The 19759-nt window shown below is 40.0% G+C and overlaps 1 protein-coding gene across 4 annotated transcripts in view; it reads left to right on the forward strand.

Annotated features, from left to right (window-relative positions):
• ano3 (anoctamin 3) overlaps window positions 1-19759 on the forward strand; it is a 37214-nt gene that overhangs the window by 12880 nt on the left and 4575 nt on the right. Inside the window, exons 3-22 of one of the 4 annotated variants that reach the window (XM_075470037.1) lie at window positions 3044-3174; window positions 3308-3463; window positions 3555-3655; window positions 3773-3817; window positions 8225-8359; window positions 8973-9079; window positions 9997-10052; window positions 10251-10372; window positions 12049-12183; window positions 12320-12416; window positions 13022-13082; window positions 14610-14692; window positions 14779-14952; window positions 15340-15504; window positions 15731-15767; window positions 15876-15987; window positions 16302-16359; window positions 16639-16736; window positions 16958-17112; window positions 17235-17387. In XM_075470037.1, coding sequence (XP_075326152.1) covers window positions 3044-3174; window positions 3308-3463; window positions 3555-3655; window positions 3773-3817; window positions 8225-8359; window positions 8973-9079; window positions 9997-10052; window positions 10251-10372; window positions 12049-12183; window positions 12320-12416; window positions 13022-13082; window positions 14610-14692; window positions 14779-14952; window positions 15340-15504; window positions 15731-15767; window positions 15876-15987; window positions 16302-16359; window positions 16639-16736; window positions 16958-17112; window positions 17235-17387 — 2181 coding nt within the window. The remainder of the gene's footprint in view (window positions 1-3043; window positions 3175-3307; window positions 3464-3554; window positions 3656-3772; window positions 3818-8224; window positions 8360-8972; window positions 9080-9996; window positions 10053-10250; window positions 10373-12048; window positions 12184-12319; window positions 12417-13021; window positions 13083-14609; window positions 14693-14778; window positions 14953-15339; window positions 15505-15730; window positions 15768-15875; window positions 15988-16301; window positions 16360-16638; window positions 16737-16957; window positions 17113-17234; window positions 17388-19759) is intronic. The other 3 variants (XM_075470039.1, XM_075470038.1, XM_075470040.1) reach the window with 3 other exon arrangements.

Genomic DNA, 19759 nt, shown 5'->3' on the forward strand with positions numbered 1-19759 from the left:
GATTAAATATATTCAAGCCTCTCAGCTTAAAGTAATACAATGCAACTTCTCAAAAAGCCCATTATGGAGCTCCCCCTACAGGCTTGGAGGTAATGTACGGTTACACTGTCGTAAATACAACACCCTTTCGCTTTCATGTTTCACGTTTGTTGACGAACCGGCGAGGAGTCAGAAGGTGCAAGCTATGTCGACCGAGAAGGTAAGAGTAATCAAATGTACCTGGGAGTGTGAGAGGGGTCTATTTGTTTTTGCGGTAGGTGTGCCAGAAAGCAAGTGGAAGTACTTCCGCTCAGCTCCCGGGCCGCTCCAGCAAAGTTACATAGCGCAGTTTTTCCAACTCAGACCCCCAAAGGGCATAGGAGACAGGCCAGTCGTAATATTAAAACTCACTCCAGCCGCACAATTTTTTTCAAGCTGTTATTTTGAGGTAGAAATGTTACATAGTATTGCTTTAACAGTAGAAAAAGAACACTCTTACAACAATTTTTTTTCTATTAAGTACAAAAGTTCAACAACTTATCGACTTAACTGACAAATGACAAGATTTTCATTCTGAAACTAGTTTTTGCCATTTTTGTCTTCATTTTTTAATAGTGTTGTATATTTATTTGTGGTATCAAATTGTACTGGAACAGAGTTGGTTGCAACAGAGATTTTCATAATTATTGAGACAAAACACACATACATACAGTAATACTGATTAATCAGATTGTGTTAATCCTGTAGTGCATTTATAAAACACAGTGTATAGTCACAGATGCCTGATGCAGGAAAATTATTCATCTGATATCTTGAAGACTATTCAGAGGCAGGTGACAGTGAGAACTCTGTTTTTGTCTTAAGAAAAACAAGCACATGAGCCATATCAGCGTGGATTGCAGATCTTGAAATGCCATCTGTTGGACCTTATGTTTTGGTGTCTAACGCAAAAGTGAGAATATGAATGCAGATGACGCAGCAAAAGGTATTTCTCTAAGAACTGGCTCTTTGAGGTGGAAAATAGATGACAGAGAAACAGGACTGGGTTTTTGCCTCAGTTCAAGGAGGGTGTAGACAGCCGGTAAGACAGCAGACAGAACAGGAGAGACAGGTTGATGGACAAGGACTTGATCCTACACCAGTTTCCCACCTGTGGACACGCACACATGGGATCTATTGCGGTCATGATGGATGACCTGCTGCTGGAGGGCCCTACATGTTACACTTTTTGCAGCACGTGATTTATTACTTCCACAATAAAGGGAACTCCTCCACATGCATAGAAAAATAAATAAATAGATAATGCTGCAGCTGAATCTGAGGAGGCATAAATCAACTAAACTATTATTTAGCAGCAAGCATATGTTTATGTAACACTTGAAAATTGATTTGTAAGGGAGCTTTGCTGTGACAGACAAAGCAAAGGCAGGATACTCTGAAGGTAATGTAACAATGTAAATCAAGGGCAAGATAGAATTAAGGTGAAATTAAGACAAAGTTCAAACATTCAAAATCACCGGTGAAATGCAAAATGTCAATATAAAGTAATACAAAAAAATTAAAGCAGTAAAAGTAAATAGTAAATAGAGAACAAAAAATGAATAACATAACAAACAAGTCTATAAAAATTTCTTCTTCAGAAGCCAAATGACAGAATATTCTGACTCTGGCATATTTTAGCACAGTAATCTTTAGATTTCGGCCTTGACTTTTAGTTCAACCATCCTATTCTCCAGTGTTAAAAATGATTATTTTATTTCCTCCAAACCATTATCCAAACGTTTCTCAACCTCAGAGATACATAGTGTTCAGGGTGCATTTGATGCAGACTGCAAATGTCCCAGCAGCAATCACAAGTGTAACAAAATCCATAAAATCCAGATTAAAAGGTCGGAGAGGTGATGTTGAGTGAGTCGCAGGCACAGCTGTTTGAGTCTCCTGTGAGATCATGTTTTTTTCTGTCTTTAATTCTCTCTAATTCACTGTATAGTTTTGTTTACTCATCAAAACAGTTTGGTTAGGGTTTGGCATGAGAATAACCTCACACAAGGACATTTCTGTTAAAAGCATCGGTGTCCAGCCTTACTTCACAATTTTTTTTTAGTTTTTGTCCTCTACTGTGGACACTTTCATTCTCCCTTTATGCTTCACGTGTGTGTCTATGTGAAAACAATAAAAACTGGCATCCTTTTTGAATTTTTTTTCAGCCACATATTAGCCCAGTTGACACTTTTCAAAACCCAAGTATATTTAGACTTTTCAGTGTGAAGGACCGACACAACGATGTATATATCACCTAATTTCAGTCAGTTACTCAAATCCTTTAGCGCTAGACACGTGCCATTTAATGACATTTACCCTGATGTTTGGGCTGTCTTTGAGAGGTAATATTCTCATTTACACCTGATGTTGACATGTCAGTCAAAGCTGGAAATATCAGGCGCACAATGTGATCAGCAGATCTGTTATTGTCTCCGTGGTTGCAAATGTAGTCAGTTCGATGTGATCACATTATGTAGAAAAATCCAAATAAAAGCGCCGGTTTCAGGAATACAGCGGCATAATTCCCTTGAACTCTGATGTGGACTTTTTAACATTTAGATTCTGCACTGCAGTATTGTAGGTGATCTGATAGTGATGCAGGTGCACTTGTTTGAAGAATTTTGAATGCTGTCACACTGGTAGATTTACTGCTGTTGTTGTTTTTCTCTTGGGTTAAACTGAAAATCTGATAAAGATTTACAGCACTGATCTGATGGAACGTTTGAAAAATGTATTCCTGGTACACTTTGTTCTATTCGTCTTGCAGTGTGGGCTGCTTTAACATCCTAGAAAGGGAGAAAACAAGATTGTCTCCGTTTCAACATCCGTGCATGGATCTTTTAGATTGCATCAAGGTGTTGATTGACACCCAAGTCTGATTAATGTTAATTTTACTCAGATCTAATTTCAGAGTTGGCAGTCAGATTAAGGGAAATATTGACTTGAGCAGCAACAAAGACTTAAAAAAAAGAGCCCACCAGCTCAAATATTTTCTCATTGATCATGCTGTGTCTTTGTGCAGCGGAAGATGTCAAGGATAACTACATTGAGGAGAGTGAAGTGAGCACGTGTCAAACAAGAGCAGACCAGTCCTTCCTGCTACAAAAGCCTGTCAGCCGAGCTAAATTAGAGGCACGCACAGATTCGATTCAGGTACCACATTCACAGTCCCCCTCATCAAACGACACAAATTGTATATATTTCTTCTGAAGATCTGCTAAGGTTTTGGCAATGGACTGCTGACCAGCTTATTCCAAAATTCTGAAGTGAAATGATGTTTCCACAGGTAAAAAATCCATCCGACTCATCTGGGCTCTTTTTCCGAGACGGCAAAAAGAGAATCGATTACATCCTGGTTTACAAAAAGTCCAGTCCACAGGTGGAGAAGAGGTGCACATTTGAGAAGAATTTACGAGCTGAGGGCCTCATGCTGGAGAAAGAGGTGAAAATATCTGCTTTGAGCTTGAGCTTTTTAATCTGTTTGATTTTCTGAACTTGTTCGTTGTAAACTTTTTTCCCCCCTTTATTTAAAGCCATCCCTGACGAATAATGACATCATGTTTGTGAAAGTTCACGCTCCCTGGGATACGCTGTGCAAATATGCAGAGCAGATGAACATTCGGATGCCTTTTAGGTAACTGTAGCTGGAATAACAAAACCTTGAGCCTTTAACTCAGATTTAAAGGTGTAAAGTTTTACAGCGGTTAGTGACTTCATCCTGTGTCTAACATCTTTCCTTTTTTTCTTCAAGAAAAAAATGCTACTTTACAGACCGGAAGAGCAAATCCCTGGGCAGGTAAGCTGATTTAACATTTGGGCTTGTTTGTCTCCTTGTAGAAGCTGGACGCATCTTTTTAGATTTAGATTAGATTCAACTTTATTGTCATTGCACAGAGTACAGGTACTGAGACAACGAAATGCAGTTTAGCATCTAACCAGAAGTGCAAAAAAGCAGTTAAAGTGCAGAGTATGTGCATATGTAAAGTGAGGTGGTGAATAAATACAAATGTAGATGAAAAGGTAGATTGGAATAATTACAATGAGTTACACAGTGAGGTATTATGGAATAAATGGATTAAAAAAAATAAATGGAAAAAGATAAATACAATACGAGTGAATACACTATAGTGGGAAAATGCAGTACTAACAGTTCAGTTCAGTGCAAGGTTCAGTGGCTGAGGGGGTTTGTGTTGCAATCCACAGTCTCTGGGTGGGGGGGGGGGGGCCACCAAGGTTGAGAGTTCAGCAGGGTGACCGCTGCAGGGAGGAAGCTTTTCCTGAACCTGCTGGTCCTGGAGCGGAGAACCCTGTAGCGCTTCCCGGAGGGGAGGAGGGTAAACAGTCTGTGGCTGGGGTGAGAGCTGTCCCGCACGATGCTGCGCGCCTTCCGCAGACACCTCTTGCTCTGGACAGCCTCGATGGATGGGAGTGGAGAACCTGTGATGTGTTGGGCGGTTTTCACCACCCTCTGAAGTGAAGTCTGTGTGTCCAATAAAGTTTGTGATCAGCACAATTCAGCAGTACTGTAAGCATAAGAATGTGTTTTAATGATTTAGTTTTGTCTATGAGGAACAGAGACAGACAAAAGCCGAAGCACACCCGTTATTGTTCTTTCTCACCTACAATACTAGTCCAAATCAATTTAGCCTTTTTTTTTTTAACAGATGATTTGTAATTAAACTGGATTTACAAAGTTAAATTGGAACATCTGCCTCATTGTGCAGCTCAGATAAACAGCAACAATGGAAATTAAGAAAAAAAAAATGGTAAGAGCATTGCTTATTATTACCAGGATTTTCAAAATGCATTTTTTTGTGCTTATGAGAACAAATGCGTTTAATTAAAGGTTCAGATGTTTTGATTAAAGGCACATCGAGTTTACTGTTGATGGTACAGTAGAGCAACTCACCCATTTTCACTTACAATAACATCTTTAAAATGGGCACTGCATGAGCCTGTTTGCATACTATTTTTAGATAGATGTAGTTGTGCTTTGATGTGGCGCTCAAACTCTGTGCAGAACATATTACCATCTATTCTTCTCACTGCAATGCGGACAGACACAGGCCAACAACCAGCCACTTGAATAAATTTATAGCACTGTCTTTTGTTTGGAGGGCTGAAACATCTCAGGAAAGATAGGGGAAAAGAAGTTACACTCACACTTGTTGTGCAACTAAATTGTTTTCCAAAGTCTCTTACGAGCCAGCACACTTGTAAACTGCCTCAGAGTTGGCAGCAGGCGGTCGGGGTCGATGGTGGGGGTGCAAAGGAAACAACTATCTAACAACAGATCAGGGTTTGCATCCACTGTTCCTTTTGTGGTTACTGTTACTAACTTGAACTCTTCATAACAGATGTTAAAAAAGTGACTGGAGTACCAGCAGAAGTCATTCCAGTAGCACAGGAGCATAAAAAAATGTGTCAAAAATCATTGTTTTCACAGTGTAGCTGCCCCTAACGCTTTTCTTCTGTTCAGAATTAAGCCACGCATCGACTGATGCGTGGCTGATGTTTTATTGTCTCCAAGGATATGTTATGTCTTCAGACACCAAGTACACCAAACACCAACACCAAACAACGTGAAAAACTGAAATGAAACAAATATTACAGTCTTAGCATCGTCATCTTCTCAACAAATGAATATCTTAGGCCGACATATTTTACAGTCCGTGAATGTCCATGTGGCCTTCATGAAACTTAAATATAAATCTTACAGAGTATATAAACATGACATAAACATAAAATGTACAGCAAATACCGTGTGCGCCTTCTGACCGGAAAATCAGGAGCTGCTAAGGCTTTACGGACAAACTGTTGCACACATCTTGCTCCATGAGCAGCACAGGTCCAAAAGACTGAACACACGTCTTCACAACTACTTATTAGGTTAACGTCATTACGTCATTATTACACATCAAATTATTAATTCACATTTTACCCAATTATATAAGAAATATAGAAGGAATAAGAATATACAAATATCTTAAACCAAAAATATTGCAAGAAAATAATATACAAAAATATTAATGCAGCAAATAAATTGGCACTCTTTTCCAGCGACAGCTACACACAGGGAGAAGCTCAATAGAAAATCTCAAGAAGATTACAAAGAAAGCTACTCAAACAGGCTTCCGCTAATGTGGTGCTCTTTTAGAACTTTGCTTATTTCAAAATTATTTTGTGATAAATGCCTTTTGTTGAAGAGGATTTCTAGCTTTTTTGGAGGGCTTTAAACCCCAAAGTTCATACACAGCTTTGTAGCATGATTCTGTCATTTAGGGAACTGAAATAACATTTGAACTACGGCAAGGATGGAAGAGGTTAACGTGTGGACTGTTATAAGTCTTGTTAAGCTCTGAATAGGCAACAGCTACTGAAGTGTGACAGGTCACGAAGGACATCTGGATTTTATCCATTAAAGTGAGTGTGACTCGTGCAGCTGTCGTTCTTTGGTTTACTGACGCAGTCAGTTAGAAGAGGTGGGCAGGTGACTGCAGTATTAGTGTAAATTTTAGATGTTTTTTCTTCCCATGAAGACTAATTCCGGTGGCATGATAACACAATAGGGTTATTTTGCTGTTAATTCTTACATAGCATATACATTTTGATGGTTTTGCTTTTAAGACCCAGAGAACACTAAGCCTATCTGAGAGCATAACACCTTTACATTTTGTCTGAGAGTGATTCTTGTGAAGAATGAGCTCTATTACATTTTCCCAAAAGCAAATCCAATCTTTTAAGATTTCTTTTTAAAAGAAAATTCTACCAAAGCAGTTAATATGTTTTTCCATGTCCGTCACTACCGTTCGTCTCTGTAAGGCTAAACAACTGAGCCATGTGCAGGTTTTGTCAGCTTGTTACTGTGATTACTTTCCATACAGTACCCTCTGTAGCAACATTTATTAAATGCTCCCTGGCAATTATATAGAACACCCATCTCTATTCCTTCAGCCATATCAGAGCAGATGCATTTGTTCACACTGAAAAAGCTTAACAACTGGCAGACAGATTGATACGCCATTTTGTGCAAAGATTTATGGTCCCCTGACGTTGCATCCTTCAAATAGTTCTAATCAAGGGCATCTTTTTGATATAGTTTTTACATTACAAATTTCCTCTGGGAGCTTAACAATCTCTACATCATGGGACATTCACTACCCTTACACTTTCCTTCATATCAGTTTGACTCTTAATGATTTTAGTTGAAGTATCTCAACAGCGAGTTGATGGATTGTCATGAAAATGAGTTCACACATTTCTTGACCCCAAGAAATTAATCTTAGTAGGTACTTCCATTTGCCTTCAGCTCACCATTTTAATGGCAAAGTTTGGCAGCAGCCTTTTCTTCTGCAGTTCTGGCTTTAGAATTAGTGTCACCTAATGCTTAATACAGTGTTACCAATGTAACATGTAACAGTAGCTGATGGCAACTAGAATAAATTCATTTTATTTTGAAGGATTGATTTTAAATTTCCATTGCCTCAAAATGAAAACACAGCGAATGTTTCTACTTTCCTTGATTATCCCCTGACCTTTCCTTTAGCGTAGGTTTTACCTGCCATGTCGGCAGACATTTAGCATCATCAGGTCCAAATTAAAAAATATTTCTCCAGTATTTTATTTTATAATAAAATGCTTTCAGCTTAGTGTCCCAGCAGTACTTTACATTCAGTAGTAAACAACAAATGTTAGCATATTGACACTTTAAACTAAGATTGTGGATATTGTAAGCATTTTACCTTCTAAACTTCAGAATATGAGCTCTGATACTGTGTTAGCACGAAGCTAAAAGCAATGCTGTTCTTTAGCGCAGCCTCACAGAGCTGTAAGCTTTGCTACTTATTGTTGTATCTGTTTGATTAACATTGAAGGGAGATATTATTATTGAGACAAGTGCATGCTATTAGACATCAGGTCCTTATGGTATTATGATGCTAAAATGAAAAAGTCTAATATCCTGTGAGTTGGATTAGGGGAGCCGTGATCCTCATCCTTAATCAGTAATAATCGCCGGGTGATTCCAGATATGCTTGCACATGTGCATTTGTGTGTAAGCGTGTTTTTGGATGTGGGCAGTCAGAGTTGACTGCAGTCAGGGTTGTGTTTGGAAGAAGGTTAGGCGTCGTTACTTCTTATGGAAGAAAACAAATCTTTGAGTTAATCTGTGCCGTTAATCCTGATTTTCTGTGCGCCTGTGCAGCAGGTTTCATCTGAGATGTCGACAGCTAAAGAGCTGGCTTCCCAGAAATCCTATGAAGCTGGACAAAGAGGCCTTGCCTGACCTGGAGGAGACCGACTGCTACACAGCTCCGTTCAGCCGAGCACGCATGCATCAGTAAGAATAATGTACACACGCTCACGCACATGATGACAAACTCCCAAACATGATGACAATATGTCACATACTGTAATGGCCGCATGTTTATCAGTAATATTAGTGATGGATATATATCCTGTAATGTATTCCCATGTTCTTTTTTTATCCATCGCATCCATCCATCCCTGTGCTGTGTGCTTCATGTTGAATTGAAAAAGTAGGAGACGAAATCTGCGTCATGACAATTTACATAATTATGCCTGAATTCAGAAGCCAGAGTGACACAAGGTGATTATAGATAGGATTTGAAAATACAGAAGCAGCTGCACATTAAATGATTACCCCCTATTTACTCATGCTTTTTTTTTTCATTTTGAAAAAACCTCTCCGGGATGATAGCTTCCTCTAATCTCATTTTTCAGGAAATCATTTCCACTTTCTCTTTGTTTTTTCAGCTTGGATGATTTTTAAGGGGGAACAGTGATGCTGGAACGGGCACAAACCTTGCACCACGAATGGTGTTTTAATGAACTCCCCCTCATTATTGACTCATTAGGAGCCTTGACAGGATGGTATTGACGTAGAGTTGCACCACGAATAACTGAAGGTGCTCGCTCTTGTTTCCTCTCAGTTTCACTATCAACAACAGAGAGAAGTTCTTCTCCAACTCCACCAGAAGTAGAATAGTCCATCATGTTCTGCAGCGCACCAAGTATGAAGAGGGAAAATTAAAAATGGGTAAGGCTCTGTGCTAATCGCTTTCTCGCCTTTTTTTTCCTCACACACTAAACCATATTCTCAACAGTAGTTTCAACATTTTCTTTATGCGCAGCAGTGTATGAAATATATAGCTATCATACTGAATAATAAGCAGTCTACATTTAAAGTTCAACAGATATTTGATTCTATTTTAATTTGACTTTAGGGGCTGGTAGCAGGATTGAGGGAGCAATCACATCTGTTGTTTTGCTTTATGATGATTACAATGTGAGCAACTACTCAGCTGCTGGTATTATCCAACTTGTGGCTGATCTATTCCCATCTATTGGCATATATTTGTAGTTTTTTTTTTATTTTGTTTTGTGTTTTTAGCGATATCTACAGTGTTACCAAACGGTCCATTCACTCCCACTCTCAGTATCTTGCCTTGCTGCTGCCAACGTGTTTTATGGATTAAAGTTTGGCCTTGAAGTGCTGGAATGGATTTCAAATTAATATTTTGATAGCATTGACCACTTCCTTTCCAACAAATAAAATCAGCTTGGCCACAAGATTGGATAGTCCATTTCAGCCCCACCCTGTCCTGCTCTTGCTCTCACTACTTCTCAAACTGCTGTCAGTGACTTCATTGTGACTGCGACAAGATTTTGCAGCCCGCAGCAGTAACAGAATGGATGTAAAGTCATTATGGTCTTGCAAAAAAAAAAAAGTTATTTTCAAGTGCTTGCAGCTATTTAGAACCCTGACTTGGGTAGCTCAAATGCTGGTTGTCAGTTCAAAAGTGTAGTAAAATTGTTGTGGCTGTGGAAAATTTTCAGTGAGTCTCTTGGTGGACTCCTGTTTCTATTGGTGACTTCTATTAATGGGTTTGAATTTTTAATGTGGTGGTCTAATGTGTTCCCCCATTTGACGTGATCTGCTTTATGCGACTGCAGGTATCAACCGGTTACTGGGCAACAACACTTATGAGGCTGCATTTCCCCCACATGAGGTAAGATGTATTGCAAAGCTCAAGGGATTCAAATTGTTTATAACAAATAACTTTTTTTTTTAACCTTCTTAATCCAGGGCTATCAAGGCTTTTGAGCGCCTTTTAAATGGATGAATGTCAAAAGTGGAGGTTGCACTCAAAAACAGAGGAGCAGGAACAAATGAGAATGACAAGTAGTCCATTCTCTTGTCTCCTCAGGGTGGTTACAAGAGCAGACATCCAATTAAGACGCATGGGGCCCAGAACCACAGACATCTTCTATATGAGCGCTGGGCCCGCTGGGGGATTTGGTACAAATACCAGCCTCTGGACCTCATCAGGTAATCGGCTTCAGAGCAGGTTACACAGTTTCATGAGATATTTTTGCACTTGAGCATGTGGTATAAACAACGTGTACTTTCAATGTAACGCAAACCAACCCAGTTGTTCGTGACTTCGTTTTTCTACTCTTCAAGAGCCCTCTACGTGTGTTATTTCTGAACTTTTTGATCTATTTTAGCTGAGGCTTAACCCACTTCCAGTAACAACTGCCTGGGTGCCTCGATGTTTTTGCACCATCTGTTGAGTTTGGAACAAGTTTCAAACTTGACTTTTTGGAAAATATTGGTGCTCACTTTCTCATGAAGAGGTTAATCAATACCACACTTGTGTGTTTAGGACAATACTGAGTTGAATCTTGCCAGCAGTAAACTTAGATTAGCTGAGAAACTAACTTACAACTTGTCATTTTAACATTTCTCTTTTCATACACATTAAACAAATACTGTACGAGGTCCTTTGCAAGTAAATATTGTACTTTGGACAGGGCTGAGTGTGTGGTTTTCCAGTGATTTGTGTGTTTATGCTGTGCTAAGTTATTTACACACAGCTCAAGCTCAGTGGATAAAGCACAAGCATGGGAGTCATATTCAAACTCTCTTCTAATTCCCATTCAGGAAGTGAATGAGCATGTATTATTAAGATTATTAAATACAATTTCAAATGGATTCATTTAGGTGGTTGTGCCTGTATTTATATATTCCTTCTTCAGATTGGCAGAATACAATAATGTACAAAATAACTTACTGCAAATCATTTAGAATCAATCTGCTGAGCTATCGAATTTAAGGATGACAAAGAAACTGGACGGCCAAGAAGAGAAATTCCCACCTGGACGAGCACATTCAGCTTGGGCCTCTTTAGGGGGTCCGTTGGGGATTTGAGTTGTGTGGATCATTATCCCATATCCAGCCTATTTAGAGGTGGCATATCAGTTTGATGTTAAATTATGGAACTTGTTGCTGTTCAGTTGAATCCAGTTTTCCCTTTACAGGTTAAATGTTTCTGGTGCCACCAGGAGAAACACAAACCCTAAGCATGACTGATCCATGCCCACTGTTAACAGATGGAGACATTTTGAATCCTTTTCCCTCCTAACAGACTTTTCCCCTCCTGAAAACGCCTTAGTGTCTTCTTATCTTGCTTTCAGAGTTTTGCAGCTACTTAGCTCATGTCTGCTGATTGTTGGAAAAAGGTTTGAGTTAAGTTACTACAAAGCCAAATAGCTTGGCTTTTCCTGACAATGGCAAAGATTTTGGATTTTAATCCCCATATTTTTACCTTCCATGTGTAAGTGTTGATGTCCTGAAGAACTCCATATGTCATTTGTCTTTAGAAACCAGAGTACTGCTGAGATGCCGGTGCATATGCCCTGACTGTTTCCCAGCCATGTCCCTCTTACTGCACAGCACAGTCTGCGTGTAGTGTGTGCTGCCTCAAACCTAACCCCCTTTAATCTTCTTTATGTGGGCAGTTGTGAAATAAGTGTTTTACTCAAGAGTACCGTGACAGCTGTGGTTTAGGAATGAGACACAGTTAATGTTTTGTTTCCCATTATGATGACCTTTCAATGCAGCAGCTTCACTATCAACCGCACTCTGAAAGTACACAGTTTAATTAACTGTCAGCATAGATTATTGCTGTAGTTTTAACCATTCTCTCTTTGTGTTGCTCCCAGGCGCTACTTTGGTGAGAAAATTGGCCTTTATTTTGCGTGGCTGGGCTGGTACACTGGCATGTTAATCCCTGCCGCCCTGGTTGGCGTCTTTGTCTTCCTTTATGGACTCTTCACTATGGACTCAAGCCAAGTCAGGTGGGTTCACACAACCAGTGTGTGTCATATCAGACAATGTGAATACTCCCTTGTTCTAGCATGAGTATGCAATGTGCCCTATAAAATTGGTTGCTATTAATTATTGCTAATCTTTCCTACCTTGTCGTCTCATCAGTAAAGAGATTTGTGAAGCCAACGTCACCATCATGTGTCCTATGTGTGAGGAAACCTGTGAGCATTGGACACTGAGTGACAGCTGTGTCTACGCTAAGGTCAGTGCAGTTAGTGTTCCAGTTTTACGACTCACTCCAGCTTGTTACAGACTCATTAGAAACACGTTTCGATTACTTTTATGTTGTATTCACAGAAAACATTTTCCCAACTTTTTCAACAACTTTTTGTGAAGGTACTGACTTAGGAAAGTATGTTTAAAAGCCTTTACATTTTGAGAAATGCACTCAATTTCTTTCTAACAGGGATGAGCAGTTGACCGGCATTTGTCCCCTTTTCTATCTTTTTTTTTATTTGTAATCTATTTTTAGGACAGATTATATAGCTGAAATACTCAATGATTGGTGAGCTTTGCTATTAGCCAGATGTGTCACCAGTGGTCAGAAGTAGGCTAAGTGTTTTCACTGCTTCCAGTTTTTATGCTAAGCTAACTAAGCTGCTTATGATTGTCGCTTTTGATTACTCTTCAGCAGTACCAATCTGCTCATCCAACTCTTGGTAAACAAATATATAACAAAATGGAAAGGGTGAGAAACTCTGACTTCAGCTGTATATTGCCAGAAATCCCCACCATGTGTTTGATGAAACTGTGTCAAAGTCATAATTCTTGTTCTCAGTGCAGCCCCTCATGTGCTCGCTTTTCTAGGTGACCCATCTGTTTGATAACGGCGGCACTGTGTTCTTTGCCATCTTCATGGCTATTTGGGGTAAGTTTCATGAATGCTTGTTGTTTTTCATTCGCTTTGTTTTCTGTTTGATACAAACACTTCTGAAACTCAGATCTATTTACAGTAGAGTCAGCGCTCGTGCTTCCACTCTCCTCCTAACACATTAGGTTTACAGCTGGGAAATTCAGCACAGTAAACACTCTGTGGTGCAAATACAAGAGAGCTTCGCTCTGTGATGGGTTTTGTCAGAGGATAAATCACGGTCAGATTCCTCCGACCGAACCTCTGCATTTGTACATCCAGCACTGTTAATTAACTGAGATAACCATCTCTACAGAGGAATGATATCGTTTGCCTGACAGGGCTTTAGAATTGAGCAATAATATTGGTATATTGCGGCTGTTTTCTCACAGCTGTAATATCTTTGTAATGTGGAGTGGGAGTGTTACAGTGCTGCATCTCGGCCAAATCCATTTATCTGCCAACATGGTAAATAATCACCTCTGCCAGAGGGAACCCTTAGCAGACTTTGTTCTGTGTGTGAACTAAATGAAGCTCAGAAAGGTTCAGCTCTGAATTCTGCATTAACGCTGTTGGAAATGTGGACCCAAGTAGCAGTACTGCACCACTGAGTGAGTGCACTTCAGGTCTACTGTGTGAGTTTGTGTTTCTGAGATAGACATGAAAAAGTGCTTCGCCCAAGGGGACTAAATGCAGGCATCTGGAAAGGCCGCTTTTCTGTCTCTTTAAACAAAAGTGGGTCAAGCTATATTAAACTTCAACATCTTTACTGTTACAACAGTCTTTGTTTCCTTTTTGTTTGATAATTAGGTTGAATACATGTTTACCAGATGGAAGACTCTGAGTAATGATACTTACCATAATTTAATGACCCGCAGATTTCTCAAATTATCCAGCTTGGAATTGAAAATAACGAAGACAGGCATGCAGGTCTCATAATCTAGGAGATGAAGTAATTATTTTATTTTAGTTAATTCATGATTGTTTTTCTTTTGAACTACTTTAAATCTGTGGTCAGGCTGAATAGTTGTGATTAAACATCTGCTACAAAAAATGAAAACTGACATAAGCACTGGATCAGTGGTACAATGTTATATAGGACTGTCTATCAGTCATGACTTTCTTTTTGCCTGACTTTGAGGAGAAATTCTGTGTGTGTTTCATCCAGCTTTTCTAAAAGCCTTTCCCTGGTGTTGCGTATCTGTGACAAACCAGAGCACATGAAAACTCTTGAAAAGAACATAATTCTGATGTTGTGAGCAGCTGAATCCACAATAGAGACTAACACAAAGGGAACAATGCTTCCAGACTGAAGTCTGCCCACTGGAAGCTTCACTTTTGAGATCTTTCTACAGAAAAACAATACTATTTGAGGGGTTAAAAACTGTACAAGCAGCCTTTCTGCTGCTTTCTTGAACTTAATTGTCTTTCTCTCGGGATGTCTGATGATAATGTGCTCCTCTGTGAATTAAGGCATAATGTAGGGTACATCTCAAGGTAGATCAATAACTGATGTTATTGATGCATTCCTGACCCCCCCTGCAGCCACAGTATTCTTGGAGTTCTGGAAAAGGCGAAGGGCAGAACTGACTTATGACTGGGATCTCATTGACTGGGAAGAGGAGGAGGTATGTCAGTGGTAACATCGAAAATAGATGGGACATCAGTTTTTAATACCTCAATATATTTGATTTACCTTAATGCTGTACTTCAGCTTCAGATCAGTAGTTCATTTGTTGCAAATCAGGAGGAGCTCAGACCTCAGTTTGAAGCAAAATACTCCAGGAAGGAGAGAGTTAACCCAATCTCTGGCAAGCCGGAACCTTTCCAGCCCTTCTCAGACAAACTCAGTCGGCTCATGGTGTCTGTGTCTGGAATATTCTTCATGGTAAGCCCTTTGATCATAGTATAATCTGGCCCTTTTGGGATATTGGCTTTGAGTGGGTTTGCACTTTCCCAGCAGTATGACATGTTTGCTGTGGTGTAACATCTCCCTCTGCTGGACATGGCCTGCATTTAAAAGAAAGAGTGATTTTGGCCTTTACTGATGACTTAATTTAGCTCTGTTTGCTAAATGTTACAACCAAATTTTTCTTCATCTGAATTTCTACTTGATCAGGATGAAGTGGGGGCGGTAGCTCAGAAAGCTGGATGGCTGTTTTACAATTGATGGTGGTTGCTGGTTCAACTCCCAGCTTACCAAGTGTATAGAGCCGTTGGGCAAGATACTCAGTCCAAACTGAAGTCCTTCCTTTTCTCCACCATCTCTGCTTAGATCTCCCTCGTTCTGACAGCCGTGTTCGCTGTTGTGGTTTTCCGTCTTATTGCAATGGAGAAGTTTGCTTCCCTCAACTGGCATTTTGTTAAGAAGAACTGGCAGTTTGCCACGTCTGGCACTGGTGTGTGCATCAACTTTATGATCATCATGTCTCTCAATGTGGTAGGTGTCTGGACAAGCATCATCTGGCACATTTACATGTTTTGTCCAACAAATGATTCATGAAGGTTTTATTTAGAAATGTGTTTCAGGAGCTGTAATATCCACAGCCAGACACAATGTTTCTTCTTCTTCTTGGAAATGATGAAAGAGATTCCTCTCTTTCATCATTTCCACTCTCTTCAACCCTTTTGCTTCTCACACTAATGATTTCTATCATTTTTTTCAGGTTTATGAGAAGGTGGCCTATCTCCTGACTAATTTAGGTGAGTGTTATGAACTCGTGTCTTCATTATCTCTTCATTCGCAGATGATTGCAGTGTGTTTACTCACTGCCCCACTTCTGTCCCACAACCACTGTTCCTCTCCTTTAGAGCACCCACGCACGGAGTGTGAGTGGGAGAACAGCTTTGCTCTGAAGATGTTCCTGTTCCAGTTTGTGAATCTGAACAGCTCCACGTTTTATATCGCTTTCTTTCTCGGAAGGTATGCCCGCTGATGTGAACTTTCCAGTTCTTGTTTATAGTGAATTGGGGAAGAAATGTGCAAAGATGTTTCATGTCATAACATCTGCTGACTTCTCAGACTTTTCCCCTTTCTCTACTCACTGTATAGTTTAGACATCATATTTCACCACTGTCATAACACTATCCTCCCTGGAAATGTGACTAAACTATTGTGTATCTGACACGATTATCACCATTAAGCATTTTTATTTTCTTTTTTTTTCTGCCTGGAGTTTGTTGTTATTTCATTGATTGAATTCAGCAGCTAAAGATGCCCATCTCAATTTCTCTCAGGTTTGCTGGCAGGCCTGGAAAATACAATAAACTCTTTAATCGATGGAGACTGGAGGAGGTGAGTGCAGTTAGGCGTCAGAATAAGTCGGTGATTATTTCAGCAGTGACTAAGCTGATTATTACACTCTGTCTTAGGATATATTTAGAATGCCCGAACGATTCATCATTGTAACGATCTGCCTGTATATTGCTGTGTGATCCATTAATCCTTCTCATAATTGCCCACATTTCAGTTTAAATGATCAGAAAACTGAATGGGACCAAGTGTGTCTCAGGATTTGTTCATAACTTTGCATCAGGCATAAAATGGTTTATTGTTGAAATGTATTTTTTTCAGTGTCACCCAAGCGGCTGTTTGATTGATCTGTGCCTGCAAATGGGAGTCATAATGTTCTTCAAACAAATCTGGAATAATTTCATGGAGCTTGGTTATCCGTAAGGAATGCATAATTTACTTATCTATATGAAAATGCCTCGATGCTTAATGGGTGATTTTAACTGATTAGTCTGTGTAGTCTTTTTGCCTTTTAACTCATTAGCACATGACAGTACAATTCTTCTAAATAATAGCATGAAATGTTTTTATGTGGTGCTTAATAGAAACGCTCCTATAGTGCTTCTGTCAGGAATAAAGTGGCTGCTTTCTAATTTCTTAGCCTGCTGCAGAACTGGTGGTCCCGAAGGAAGATGAAGAAAGGAGGTGGTGGAGGGCAGAATGTGGAGAATAAAAGCCAGCTTCCACAATGGGACAAAGACTGGAATCTGCAGCCCATGAACGCCCACGGGCTGGTGGATGAATATCTTGAAATGGGTAAAACATTTGCTCTGTTTATTGGTGTTTGAAGGAAATGACCAAAGAAATTGGCAAATATATTTCGGTCCTTAACCGTGTTTGTGCTGATATTGAGGTCCAAATGGTTCTTTGCTTTGCAGTTCTCCAGTTTGGCTTCACCACCATCTTTGTAGCAGCATTCCCGCTGGCTCCACTCCTTGCTCTGCTCAACAACATCATCGAGATTCGTCTGGACGCCTACAAATTTGTCACTCAGTGGAGGAGACCCATGCCAGCCCGAGCAACTGATATAGGTTTTCGCTTTGTTCCAATATTTTTTTTGGAGTCCTATTTTTGCATCAGATACGATTTCCCCTCCTCTTATTTCTCAGTTTTTACATCCTTCATTCCTCTCCCCACATTTGAGTTCCTTCACCTTAGATGTGAGAAGTCAAGGTAAAAGGCATTTAACAAAATAAGAGGTCTTTATTTGAAGTCTTCATTTTACACTTACATCAATTAAATATGAGGTGTGACATGGCTGCGTGATCTGCCCTTTTTTTTTTTACTCTCTGCTGCTGTTCCTACGATCGACATTACTGTGCAAAAGTCTCGAACCACCCCTCGATTCTTTATTAGTTGCCAGAAAAACTGAAAATAGGTGTTGTGATTTATTGAAAATTGTGCAAACATATATGGAAATACTAGCCTGGCTGACGCGTCCACATCTCGATGAGATGGTGGTCTGGGAACTAGGTGTGCATTTTCTCGTATTTGAGGCGTGGTTTACGAATGCCTAGAGCCGTTTATTGGGCGCTACGAATGTCTATCAAATGGCGTCTGGTTCTTCCCATGCTGCTTTGCGCGCGATTCATAGCCAATTGTATCACTTATACCAGATGACGACAGAAATTCGACGAGGAAGAAGAAGACGCTTTACTGTGTATGAGAAGACGATGGCGTTTAACGATTAATAACTTGCATTCTAAGCTACTTAAAACACTTTCTAAGGCTGCATCGAACAGTAACGCTGTGTCCGTAGCCATGTTGGATTAACACTTTACAAGCTTCGGTGTCGCGCATAGACGTCGTCATCGTCTTGCTGCCCCCCCCCCCCCCCCCCCCGTTCTGTGATTGGTTCCCTAACTCAGGCAAGAATAAGGGCGGTGGCTTCCAGGCTGCCTTTGCAGCGTGAATGAAATCGCGCGCAAAGCAGCATGGGAATTCCCAGGCTATGGAAATACAGTATAAAGGGCAAAACAGAGTTTGTAAAGTTCTAACATGCTTGAAAGTCGAGTACCTTTATTCTTGAACACATATTCTCCTGAACCCTCTTTGACAAGCTTTCTTGCCATTTCTTTAAGTAGTCCTCTGGAAAAGTTCTTCGGGCTTCTTAAAGGACATCCCAAAGCTCTTCTTTGGATGTCGGCTGCCTTTTGTTCTGTTCTTTGTCAAAAAGGATCCCTCACTGCTTCTGTAAAGTTGATGTTCGGGCTCTGGGTAGGATTCATCCCCCCATAAGACCTGTTGCCACTGATTTTCAGTCCAATTTTGTATTTTGGCAGATTTCGACCTCAGGTTTCTAGCCATCCTTCTATGGAGACCATTTATGATGAGGCTTCAGTGAACTGTAGATGGATCAACTGATGGTCCAAATGCATCTTTCAGGTCCTGTGTCAAGTGTTGGTAGATTTCTTAAGGACCACAGTTTCAGATACTGTTTATCTGCTATAGATATTTTTTTAGACCTGCTCTTTCCTCAGTTTTTTTAGGTTCAGACTGCAAATCTTGCTGAGATATGACAAGTTATTAGCTAATAGCTCTGTGGGAATGACTTTGTTGGTTCAAAAATACTATTCTATGCCTGTTAAACTGTGTTGTCTTTGACATTTTTAATGGATAAAGAAATGGAAACAAAGAAAAGGCTGCTAGAAACAAAGTGCCTAAAAATACAATTTAAAATAGGTTTATTTTCTAGGTTGCTTGTTATGTGTAGGCATGACACCGACTGCTTGAGTGATTAATAGGTCAGTTTAAACAACAAAACCACATTAAAATAGTCAGGTTCAAGGGCTGAACTGAAACAGAATGAAATTTGGGCTCTGTGGAAGTCAAATAAAGGAAATGAGGGATGGCTCATGACTTTTGCACAGTACTGTATGTTTGTTCAATTCAATTTACAATCTGGGATACTGTGTCACACCTCCTTGAAAACATTGTCACACACGTTTTCATGCTTCTGTTTCTCCTCACTAATAGCTCCTCTGTTACACCTCCTGGTCGCTCACTCCCCTTTCTGCCAGGAGCAGTTTAGAAATTGAGACATTCTTCACAATGTTTTGCTGAGACTGATGTCCAGGTCATAGGCGGAGGATGGAGGAGAGGAGACAAAGAGACACAAATTAGAGAGAGGAAAAGAGTCCTTTTCCGCATCTGTGAACAGTAACGGTCTACCCTATGGAGATGGATATGTCTCCTTTTCCTGCCGTTCTGTGCTGCCATATGTCGCACCAGCACTCATCCCACCAGCCTACCTCTCCATAACAAACACCATTCTTCAACTGCCCAGTAATAAAAGACACGATGCCTCATGTCGCATATTGTCCTGTAAACAAAATCGAACATTCTGAAATTCCTTAGCTTTAAATTTAAAAGCAGAGCTTCTTTGGGGGTTTAAGCTTACATT

The sequence above is a fragment of the Odontesthes bonariensis genome, chromosome 7 (genome assembly GCF_027942865.1).
Source record: "Odontesthes bonariensis isolate fOdoBon6 chromosome 7, fOdoBon6.hap1, whole genome shotgun sequence".
Classification (NCBI taxonomy): Eukaryota; Metazoa; Chordata; class Actinopteri; order Atheriniformes; family Atherinopsidae; genus Odontesthes; species Odontesthes bonariensis.